Here is a 12,442-nt window from a genome sequence, read left to right as displayed (position 1 = left end):
TCGGAGGGAGGGGGAGAAAAGGACCCAGAGACCCCAAGCGCCCTCCGTGGGGCCTGGATCCCGGCACACCTGCAGCGAAGGGGGCTTTCCTTGGCAGGGGAGGACGTGGGGCGCCCACCCACGGGGTCCCAGGAGGACTCCCCGGCCCCATTTCCCCCTCGCAGGCATCCCTGGGGCGCGGAGAAGCGGGCCAGGAAAGGGTTAATGGGTGCGGGAGACGCCTGGATAGAGACCCCCATGTCCCTCTCCATCTCATCTTGGGGACCCCTCCGGAGGGAGAGATGGGTCGCGTATGGCGAGGGGTGAGCCGCGCTAAGGGGGCCTCTGGGTGCAGGGGAGACTCCGGGAGAGAGGGAGGGGGCCAAGGGTGGGGGAGGAGGGAGGGGAGCATCCCTGGGGAAGGAAGCGCAGCATTGGCGGGGTGGGTGGGGAGATAGGAAGACCAGTCTTTGGGGAGACGTCTCCATCGAGGGGCTGCCTTGGCTTCTCCCTCCCGCCCAGGAATCGGCCACCCCTTCAAGGCGACCAGGGAGGGATCCCTGGAAAGTAGGGGGGGGGGGTCCAGTTCCCCCACTCCTTCCTTCCTGCAATCTCCATCCTCCTTCCACCCCATAATCCCCTGCCCTGTCCAGACACAGCGCTTCTGCCCAGTCCAACCACTGGTCCCCTGGAGAGGAGAGGAAATCCGGAGAGGAAGAGGGGAGGGGAGAGGTCTTCTCAGAAGCGGCTCTTGGTTTCCGCAATCCCACCCAGGAAGCAGCCAGAAACCTTTTCCTCTCCCTCAGGCTTCCATCTTTAAGCGTCTCTTCTCTGCATGGTTCATTGAGGATGCAGAAGATGTACACCTGTCGTCAGGAACAGGGGTGCAGAGTCCATGGAATGGCTCTCAGGGCTGATATAGAAGTTGCACCTCAAAAGCATTTCTGTTCCCCCTATTCTTTGTAGGCAATGTCAGAGTGACTGACAAGCTGAGATACAATCCTTCAGCATCCGATGACAGCAACTGCATGAATCTTCCCAGTCAAAGGAGCCATTTTCATGATAGACAGTGCCTGGGGCTGGAGGCTCTACACACCGGGTGTGCCTGTGCAGGCCAAAGACTGCCAGTATTAGCACAGGTGAGCTGTGTGACCTTCCCAAATTTACAGACTGTATGTGAATGAGAGTTTGTGGGTGGGATTATCGTTTACGGCAACCCTGTGATTTTCTCCACCCATAATATTTCATGAGCTGATATTGCAGTACAAATTCCAAAATAACTAGAAAAAATCACAATGTAATAAGAATGATTGTAGTATTTATATCCTGTCCATCTGGTTTGGTTTCCCCAGCCACTCTGTTCAGCTTCCAGTACAGTGGTACCTCAGATTAAGTACTTAATTCGTTCCGGAGGTCCGTACTTAACCTGAAACTATTCTTAACCTGAAGCACCGCTTTAGCTAATGGGGCCTCCTGCTGCTGCCGCAGCGCCAGAGCCCGATTTCTATTCTCATCCTGAAGCAAAGTTCTTAACCTGAAGCACTATTTCTGGTTTAGCGAAGTCTGTAACCTGAAGTGTATGTAATCTGAGGTACTACTGTACACATAAAAGACAGTAAAACATCAAACATTAAAAACCTCCCCATACAGGTCTACCTTCTGCTGTCTTCTAAATGTCAGATAGTTGTTCATTTCCTTGACCTCTGAAGGGAGGGCGTTCCACAGGGCGGGCGCCACCTCCAAGAAGGCCTTCTGCCTGCTTCCCTGTACCCTCACTTATCACAGAGAGGGGACCAGCAGGAGGACCTCAGAGGAGGGCCTCAGTGTTCAGAGTGAAGGATGGGGGTGGAGACGCTCCTTCAGGTAACAGGGCCAAGGCAGTTGAGGGCTTTAGGTCGCAGATCTTGCTCCTCCATAATGATCTCCAAGACTGACATATAGTTAGCAGAGTAGAAAAAAACACTCAGAGGCAGCAAAAAATCCATTCAGCAGATAAATTTAGTACTGAAGGCAAAGAAGCATAAGAATCCAAAAACTGAATTTACAGTAAAACCCTAACATAGCATAGCGAAACAGCACTCAAGTAAGAAAGACACAAGCAGAGTAGAGAATAGCAGAATAGGAAGTGGGACCAGGCGCCTTTCAATACTGCGATTTATAAAAAATTCCATGTCAGAGTAACCTTGGGACTGGATACCAAGCTTGGCTCACTCCAGTTTAAGCCAGCTTCTTCTGGTTCCCAAAACAAGGAAGGTTCAGCATAACCTCATAACAACTGATCCCACCCCCTGCTCTCAGCAGAAAGGAAACTCCCTGATCAGCTAAAATGTTCCAGCTGGAGAAAACACCACTTTGAATCACACAGAGTAAAACCACCAGAACCTTCTTGAACTAATAGACTAGGAATGATCTCTATACATTAGATCAACAATTTTCTTTTCCTGAAAAATGCAGCCATGGCACTTACAGGTCAACACCAACAGTTTGAATTGCGCTTGGAAATGCACTGGGAGCCAGGGAAGATCCTTTAGGACCAGTGATATGTGGTCTAGGCAGCTGCTCCCAGTTACTAGTCCAGCTGTCACATTCTGAATTAGTTGCTGTTTCTGTTTCACCTTCAAAGGTAGCTCCATGTAGAGCGCATTGCAGTAGACCAAGCAGGAGGTAACCAGAGCATTGACCACTCTAGTGACACAGTCTGCAGGCTGGTAGGGTCTGCCTGCCACCTGTCCCCCAGGGACAGTGCTTCTGTCTTGTCAGGATTCAACCTCAATCTGTTAGCCGCCATTTATCCGCAAACCACCAAGGCCACCAACACAGGCCATTCACTATCTTCACTGGTTCCAATTTAAAATATAGGAAGAGCTGGGTATCACCCACATGCCTCTGAACACCCAGCCAAAAACCCCTGATGATCTCTCCCAGCGGCTTCATATAGATCTTAAAAAGCATGGGGAGAGGACAGAGCCCCAAGGCACCCCACAAGTGAGAGCCCAGGGGTCTGAACAGTCATCCCCCAACACCACTTTCTGGACATGGCCCAGGAGGAAGGAGGGGAACCACTGCATAGCAGGGTCCCCAGCACCTCTAGAGGGTTCAGAAGGATACAATGGTCAAAGGTATCCAAAGCCACTGAGAGATCCAGCAGAACCAGGAAACTGCTTTCCCCTCAGACTCTAGCCCATCAGAGATCATCAAGCAGCACAACCAGGACAGTTTCTGTTGCATGATGAGGCCTGAATCCCAACTGGAAGGATCATGGTGGCAGAAGCTTTCCTGGTCCTGCACCCCCAAAAGCTCCAGGCACAGGACTTTCATTAGCTTTGAAGGGGCCATCGGATACTTGGTGATCTTTTCTTCAAAAGACAAATATTCTGAATAATTTTTATTTGATGTATGATATAAACAGCACTTCTGTTTTACATATTCCACATTGGAGAGATTTTGATACACAGGTCTGAGTTCATCGCTCCCCCTGAAACTGCTGTGTTAGCAGTCCTTCCAGCCTGGACAGTGTGTTTGGGGGTTTAGGGCTGCCTAGACAACAAGACCCCCTTCTCAGCCTGGCTTATATGGTCCCAAGGAAAGCAGAGCAGTATGTTAGGCACCAGCTTGGCTGCAGGAGTGAGTGGAAGGAGGTGTGCAGGACACCATCCAACCGCCTTAGAGAGTCCACTCTGGATTTGTGTGAGTTTTCCTCCATAGCTTTTTCTTCTCCTGAAGATAACTCACGAGGAAGCGAAGGAGTGCACCAAAGTATTACGACTAGAGTTTTCCTTCTCAATGGGCTCCCTTCCCCGGTTGACAAGCCCCATCTGCCCTTCACTTTCCTCTGCAGAATGGGCAGAATCTGCCTTCTTGACTGTGGGATTCACTGTTGTTCTCATCCTCTCCATCCACCAGGGCCTGCCTTCACCTCAACAGAATTCCCTCATACACCAAGGATTTGAGACCCATCAGGTATCCTCACCTGGTTTAGCCAGCCAGTTGAAGCCGTTCCTTCGATTGTGGGCCCCTATTCCATCCTGACAGCTTCTGGAAGAAACAGGTGAGAGCTGAGTGCAGGGTGGGGACCAATGGTGGATAAATTACCTCGTAAGGTGCATGACATTTCACCCACCAAAGGTACTAACACTCCGCTAACACCCCATGACATCGTATGATTATGATCTTTAAGACAGAACAGGAATAAATTCATGTCCTGAGAAATAACACAACTTCAGGCCATTAGTGAATCATTACTACATTTCCAAGGTACTACATATTCCACTAAGTACAGTTTATCATTTTCCCTAGAATATCCTGCTTTTCAGTGTCATTTTAGGATAGTCCTGTGTCAAAAGACGGGCATGAGATCAGACAGCACATCGTTCTTTAAAAAATCAAGCTGCTTTTGTCGGAAATCAAGTCTATATCAGGAGAAACTGGCAACTCTCCCAGGCACCCGGCTTGATCTCCTGTTGACCTCCCTGGCTGCATTCCCCAGCAAGATCCAGGCTAGGTCACAATAAGTGATCCTTCTCAGCGTGAGAAGAACACACTCCCTCTTTCCTGCCCCCCCTCCCAGACAGGGGAAAGAGATAGACAGAAACATATTTGCATGCCTTCATTTCTTTTCTTTTTTTTAAATATATATTTATTAAGGTTTTCCATACAAAACATACTTAAAAAAAAATACAAGTCATCATTATCCATTTAACATCTTTCCATTGTTACATTGGACTCCCCCACACCTCCCGCATACACTTGCATCGTTATAAAGTTAATTCCAGACAAATTATCGTTTTGCTCATAATCTTAAATTTGATTAGCATATAATTCACACTTAAATCTAATTTGGTGATAGACAATTGTTTTCTACTCTGACATCCCAGTCAACACTCAATCAAATTACAATACTTTTGTAAATAAATCTTAAATTTTCTCCAGTCTTCTTCCATTCTTTCTTCTCCCAGGTCTCGAATTCTGCCGGTCATCTCAGCTAGCTGCATATAGTCGATCAGCTGCATCTGCCATTCTTCCAAAGTGGGTAGCTCCTGAGTTTTCCAGTTCTTAGCGATCAGTATTCTTGCTGCTGTTGTTGCATACATAAAGAATGTTCTATCCTTCTTTAACACACTCTGGCCGACGATACCCAAGAGAAAGGCCTCTGGTTTCTTAGTAAAGGTGTATTTAATGCCTTCATTTCTGTCTTTGCAGCATTACAAAAACGTGCCTGCTCTCATCAAACTCCGGCAGTCCAGTGACAAACACTTCCTGTCCTTTCTAGACAGGAACAAACGTAACAGCTCATATTACACTCTGAGCTACTTCCGGTGCTTCGCACTGTGAATGGACTGTCCCTCTGTTTCCCACGGAACAGTCCCAACATTCCATCATGTGATGTTTTCAAGCTAGCAATTTGCATCGGCATTGCATTCATATCGTAACAGCTTTATGAACATTGGTTGAGGATTAGGAAATGTTCCTGATGCATTACTATCATTTGACATAATTGCATATTCATTTCCTGAAAGTTGGGAACATGGGTAGGAGGTGAGGGAATGTAGGAGACGTTGAAATAGGAGAAGGTGCTAATGGAGCTTGATGTGTTCTCTTTCCCTTTGTTCTCTTCCTTGAAATCAAAACAGGATTCCCTTTCTTCCCACTCTGAAGAAGGAGATGGAGGAGACAGTCAAAACTCCAGGGGATTGGGTACCTGTCCCCCCCATTAGGAATAGAAATTAAAATGTGTGAAATGTGGAATATGCATCATTGAATGAGCACACATAGTTCACATCAACAACCTCCAACAGGGGAGAAAACATTTGATGTTATGGAGTGTGGGAAACGTTTCACTGATATTGGAAAACTTAGAACACATCAAAGGACTCACACAGGGGAGAAACCATTTAAATGCCTGGAGTGCGGAAAGAGCTTTACTGATAATGGAAGCCTTACAACACATCAACGGACTCACACAGGGGAGAAACCATATAAATGTATAGAGTGTGGAAAGAGCTTTAGTCATAATGGAAGCCTTAGAAGACATCAACAAACTCACACAGGGGAGAAACCATATAAATGTATAGAGTGTGGGAAGAGCTTTACTGATAATGGAAGCCTTACAACACATCAACGGACTCACACAGGGGAGAAACCATATAAATGTATAGAGTGTGGAAAGAGCTTTAGTCATAATGGACACCTTAGAATACATCAACGGACTCACACGGGGGAGAAATCATATAAATGTATAGAGTGCGAAAAGAGCTTTAGTAATAATGGAAGCCTTAGAAGACATCAACGGACTCATACAGGGGAGAAACCATATAAATGTATAGAGTGCGGAAAGAGCTTTAGTGATAATGGAAAAGTTAGAACACATCAGCGGACTCATACAGGGGAGAAACCATATAAATGTATAGAGTGCGAAAAGAGCTTTAGTAATAATGGAAGCCTTAGAAGACATCAACGGACTCATACAGGGGAGAAACCATATAAATGTATAGAGTGCGAAAAGAGCTTTAGTCATAATGGAAGCCTTAGAGCACATCAACGGACACATACAGGGGAGAAACCATATAAATGTATAGAGTGCGGAAAGAACTTCAGTCAGAATGGAGACCTTAAATTACACCAGCGGATTCACACAGGGGAGAAACCAAATAAATGTATAGAGTGCGGAAAGAGCTTTAGTGATAATGGAAGCCTTAGAAGACATCAACGGACTCATACAGGGGAGAAACCATTTAAATGCCTGGAGTGCGGAAAGAGCTTCAATCAGAATGGAAACCTTAGAGCACATCAACGGGCTCATACAGGGGAGAAACCATATAAATGTATAGAGTGCGAAAAGAGCTTTAGTAATCATGGAAGCCTTAGAGCACATCAACGGACACATACAGGGGAGAAACCATATAAATGTATAGAGTGCGGAAAGAGCTTTAGTGATAATGGAAAAGTTAGAACACATCAGCGGACTCACACGGGGGAGAAACCATATAAATGTATAGAGTGCGAAAAGAGCTTTAGTGATAATGGAAGCCTTAGAAGACATCAACGGACTCACAAAGGGGAGAAACCATATAAATGTATAGAGTGCGAAAAGAGCTTTAGTCATAATGGAAGCCTTAGAGCACATCAACGGACACATACAGGGGAGAAACCATATAAATGTATAGAGTGCGGAAAGAGCTTCAGTCAGAATGGAGACCTTAAATTACACCAGCGGATTCACACAGGGGTGAAACCATATAAATGTATAGAGTGCGGAAAGAGCTTTAGTCATAATGGAAGCCTTAGAACACATCAACGGACTCACACAGGAGAGAAACCATTTAAATGCCTGGAGTGCGGAAAGAGCTTCAGTCGGAGTGGACCCCTCAGAAAACATTGGCAAACACATGACGGAGAAATTGTTTAAATGTATGGCGTGTGGTAGGAGCTGCAGTCAGAGTGGAACCCTTGATTCATGTCAACAAACTCACACAAAACACAAACCTTATAAATATCAGGAAAGTAGATAGAGGTTCAGTCCTAGTGGAAGTTCTAAATCAACAGACTCACAGACAGGAAGAACTTTAGGAGTTGAAACCCTACAAACCATCAAGAAACTCAAAGAGGAGAAGCAGCTTAAATGAAAAGATTGCAAAAAGCGCTTTATTTACAATGGAGTGTTTAAGGAACATCCAGGGACTCTCACATGGAAGAACCCATTTTGATGTCTGGAGTGTGGGACATCTTCCTCTCGGAGTCCACTCTTTTCTTCACAGAAATGAACTCAGCAGGAAATCAGTCATTAACACATGTTGTGTATGCGAAGTTCTGGAATTTATGTGTAAAACTGTATAGTAATGAAATATTGAAGGCAATGTCAAACAATGTGATTATAATCTAAGATGTAAAGTACCTTTTGATAGAGAAGGGTTAGGGTTTATCTGGATTTCTGGTGGTCAGTGAGGATTAGGGCTGGGCGATATATTTTTTCATATTGGTTTCTAGACCACATCATGATAAACTTCCAAAAACAATTGATATGGCAAAACCCCACAGATCACCGTGTCTGGGATGCTCATTTGCCTGGAAGCAGCCGGGAGAAAGCTTTACTTTGTGAAGCCCCAGCAGATGCCGAGTTGCTGACTTCCCTCCAAAACCACAAGAAGGGAAACACACCTCCATTGCCCTGTGTCCTTCCAGCCTCTTTCCTCCCTTGCTCCCTTCTGCCGGTTTGTGTGCCTGACTTAGATATCCTGTGTGGTGTATTTCTTTACGGCTGAAACTGGATTTGCTCTCAGAAGCAAAGTTTTGTGTATCACTGGGGGCCCAGGGAGAACTGTATGCTTTGAAAACTCAGTTAACTATTACTGAAGAAGTCCTTCATCCTCTGTGTGTGTTTTTGAGCTCAGCGTGGGAATTGCGCTACATGTGGCCCCTACCCTGCCGATACTTGGCTCATGCCCTGGAGTTGCTGTACTCAAGAATGCAAGACGGGTGCATCTGTGTGTGACTTGTTTTTGCACCAAACTCTCTCACACCCCCACCACATGATCTCCGAATACGGCTTCTTCACTAGAACTTCTCCCTGCCTCCTACGTGTTCTGAAGAAAACTTAAAATACTGTAATTTAATGGGAGATTTTCCCCATGCCTTTTTGCAAGAGGGGGAAGGAGGGGCTGCAGGTACCAGGGAAGTCTCCTGGGGGGCCATCTTCCCTCACAAACCCCATGGGGCAACCCCAGAGCTCCTGCTTATTCTGGGGTTTGGGGAAGATAGTACTTTTACATAGTCCCAGAAGTTATTATTCTTCCTGCCAGAGGACCAGTGTGCATATTATTATCGTACTGAATTTACTGTTGTTGCTGCTGTTGCTGCCATGGACTGGCTGGGTGAAAGGGGGGGAGGCACCAGCTGGGGAACCCCCAAGGGAAGAAGGCTCAGAGTCCGGGTCTTGTATGCCCCCAAAGGCTATCAAAACTCCTAGGTCTGGCCAATTAAAGCTGATATGGGAGCCGTTGGGGGCCAGGTCGGTTCTTTCTTTTTCTTTTGGGGTTTGATCACTTTTGCCTCCTTCAGTGCCCACTGCATCCTCAGCGAGGTACAATACTGTCCTTTCAACTTCTGTCACCATGTAGAGTTTTCTCTCAGGACCACTACCCAGGAGTCTGCCTATGCAAACTGCTCCGAACATCCAGGGTGTTTTGTCACACTTCTAAAGACCTGGTTGGTTAGGTCCAGGTCCTATGAGCCCTGGCGGGGGCAGCAGGGAGTTCTCAGTCGTTTGAGGTTCATCACTCCACCATATTTGTGCTTGAATTTGCCAAAAGTATTCACCATGCCTTGTAATGGAGTCCATTCCTCCTGTGAGTGTGACCCCCCCCATTATGCCCTCCTGCTTAAGCTGTTACACAAGGGAGACTCCCTGCCCTTCCGACACGTTGCAGATAAAATAAAAGGTGGGGGGGGAAGCCTTTTGAAAAGACTGGTGGCCAGCAAGGCCCACAGTGAGAAAGCCTATAGAAAGAAAAGACACATAAGTAAACGCCCCCCTTGGCTGCACACCCCGCCAGTCCTGGGCAGAGAACTCACAGTTGTGCCAAGGGGACAGAGAGCCTGATCTCTGCAGGCCCAGCCCTCAGCCGGACAGGAGCCTTCAAGCAAAACACAAAGCGAGAAAACTTTCCCCTCTTTCCTCACAGCCTCAGCCCCTCTTGGCCGAGATAGAGACAATACGTAGACATTCACAGAGCTGGGAGCCTGCTGCTGCCTGCTTGAGGCACCCACAGCTGGCCGTGACACACGGAGGCACAGCCCATGGCTCCCTCGGTTCAGGCACCCACAGCTGGCTGGGCTCAAAGAAAGCCTCGATTTATCTGAGTCACGGCACCAAATGTTGTGCAGTGGTTCCTTGGTTTGCAACTGCTTTGAATTACAACCGTTTTGGATTACAACCACGTCAAACGCCGAAGTTTGTGTCCCTTTTTTTGGATTACAACCCATTTTTTGGGGGGGAGAGGCCCCATTGGCAAAAGCACGCCTTGGGTTACAACCTGCTTTGGTTTACAACCGGAATGGATTACAGTGGTACGCTTCAGGTTACAGACCATGCTAACCCAGAAATAGTACCTTGGGTTAAGAACTTTGCTTCAGGATGAGAACAGAAATCGTGCTCCAGTGACGTGGCGGCAGCAGGAGGCCCCATTAGCTAAAGTGGTGCTTCAGGTTAAGAACAGTTAAGAATAATATTGATGGAAAGCAGGAAAGGTTAAACTACACTGTTTTAATAAATTATGGACAAAACTTGGGAAAAATGGAAAGGATTTGCTGAAATAACAAACTGAAGCAGAATACAAAAAGGGAGGCGTGAGGAAGTCAAAGAAACAAGCTAATGAAGGGATATTACAGAAGATTTAATTTTAATTTTTTGTGTTTCCTTTAAGTGTTTGATTGTTTATTTTTTGTATTTGTGTTGTTTTTGTTGTTATTGTTTGTGTTTATTGTTAAAACTTTAATAATTATTTTTTTTAAAAAAAGAACAGTTTCAGGTTAAGTACTGTTACGGTAAAATCTGGGTGCGAGGCTGCTCTGCCACCCAGCTTGTCGGACTAGGTCCGCTGGTCCCTGCAGGGGAAAATGAGCTCAGCCGGAGACAGGAGCAAACTGCAGAAGATCCAAGTTTATTGCGCAACAGGTTCAAGGCGAGATTGAACAGTGAGAAAGGGGTGACATGAACTTTTGAAATTTCCCTCCATGACCCAGAATACAGTGCAAAATACATCACAGTTACATCATGAATACATTAAGAAGAGGTTGGGTTACACAGGATTAACCTATGGAGGAGGGAGGGGGAATATGCAGAGCTGGAGATATGCACAGATAAGCACATCCTGAGTACCGGTGATGAGAAGACAATGGTAGCCTGCCACCTGGCATTGCCCGGAGGAAAGGCTTGGCAGAGTGATTTGACAGGATTAGGGTCTTGACACCTTGCTTGAGGGATTATGGAGGACAGGGGAGGTGTGTGGAGTCCTAGAGAAATTGGGCAAATTGGCACGTTGATTTTATATGAATTTTATAGATTTTAGTCCCTTTTGACATTGACAATTGGAAATAAATGGATATATTGTAGCGAAGAAGAAGGTGAAGAAGACATGCCCCCCCCCATTCCGTATCAGTACGGACCTCTGGAACGAATTAAGTACTTAACCCGAGGCACCACAGTATGGTTGTAAACCAAGGTACCACTATATACCCCCAAAGGCTATAAAAACTCCTAGGTCTGAGGCCATTTAGTGCTTTGAAGGTCAACACCAACACCTTGATTTGTGCTCGGAAACGTACTGGGAGCCGATGCAGATCTCTCAGGAACGGTGTTATGTGGTCCCGGCGGCCACTCCCAGTCCCCAGTCTAGCTGCCACATTCTGGATTAATTGCAGTTTCCAGGTCACCTTCAAAGGTAGCCCCACGTAGAGCACATTGCAGTAGTCCAAGCGGGAGATTCCAAGCGAGACAGTCTGCGGGCAGGTAGGGTCTCATCCTGTGTACCAGATGGAGCTGGTAGACAGCCGCCCTGGACACAGAATTAACCTGTGCCTCCATGGACAGCTGTGAGTCCAAAATGACTCCCAGGCTGCGCACCTGGTCCTTCAGGGGCACAGTTGCCCCATTCAGGACCAGGGAATCCTCCACACCTGCCCACCTCCTGTCCCCCAAAAGCAGTACTTCTATCTTGTCAGGATTCAACCTCAATCTGTTAGCCGCCATCCATCCTCCAGCCGCCTCCAGACACTCACACAGGACCTTCACTGGTTCTGATTTAAAAGAGAGGTAGAGCTGGGTATCATCTGTATATTGATGGACACCCAGCCCAAACCCCCTGATGATCTCTTCCAGCGGCTTCATATAGCTATTAAAAAGCATGGGGAGAGGATGGAACCCTGAGGCACCCCACAAGTGAGAGCCCAGGGGTCTGAACACTAATTCCCCACCACCACTTTCTGAACACGGCCCAGGAGGAAGGAGCAGAACCACTGTATGACAGTGCCCCCAGCTCCCAGCCCCTCAAGATGGTCCAGAAGGCTCTGTGGTTTAACCCACAGCGCCACCCACATCCCTATACCCAGCCAGATAGACGGGGTATTATTATTAATTATTATTATTATTATTATTATTATTATTATTATTATTATTATTATTATTATTATCCACTCCCAGACATCACCTGCAAGGTCCCCCATGGCTCCTTTGCAAACCTGTCCCCGGGAAAAGCCTCCCCCCCCCTTCTCATTCTGTTTGGCCCAAGTGTTGAATCGACCAGGGCTTGTGCAAAACTAGACGAGAAAGGAAGGGGCTTGTTATTGTTTAGTCACGTCCGCCTCTTTGTGACCCCCTGGACCAGAGCACGCCAGGCACTTGTGTCTTTCACTGCCTCCCGCAGTTTGGTCAAACTCATGCTGGTAGCTTTGAGAACACTGTCCCACCATC

General features: G+C 46.8%; 1 protein-coding gene across 1 annotated transcript in view; it reads left to right on the top strand.

Moving 5' to 3' along the window:
- LOC114605381 (uncharacterized) overlaps nt 1–8,332 on the top strand; it is a 66,466-nt gene extending 58,134 nt beyond the window's left edge. Inside the window, 2 exon segments of the mRNA XM_077935579.1 lie at nt 5,820–7,371; nt 7,373–8,332. Of these exon segments, the coding sequence (XP_077791705.1) occupies nt 5,820–7,371; nt 7,373–7,487 (1,667 nt within the window). The 3' untranslated portion in view covers nt 7,488–8,332.
- Nucleotides 8,333–12,442: the final 4,110 nt, after the last annotated feature.

Source organism: Podarcis muralis, chromosome 10 (assembly GCF_964188315.1).
Source record: "Podarcis muralis chromosome 10, rPodMur119.hap1.1, whole genome shotgun sequence".
Classification (NCBI taxonomy): Eukaryota; Metazoa; Chordata; class Lepidosauria; order Squamata; family Lacertidae; genus Podarcis; species Podarcis muralis.
Note: the sequence above shows the minus strand (reverse complement) of the source record. Positions and strands in the feature narration are given on the sequence as shown.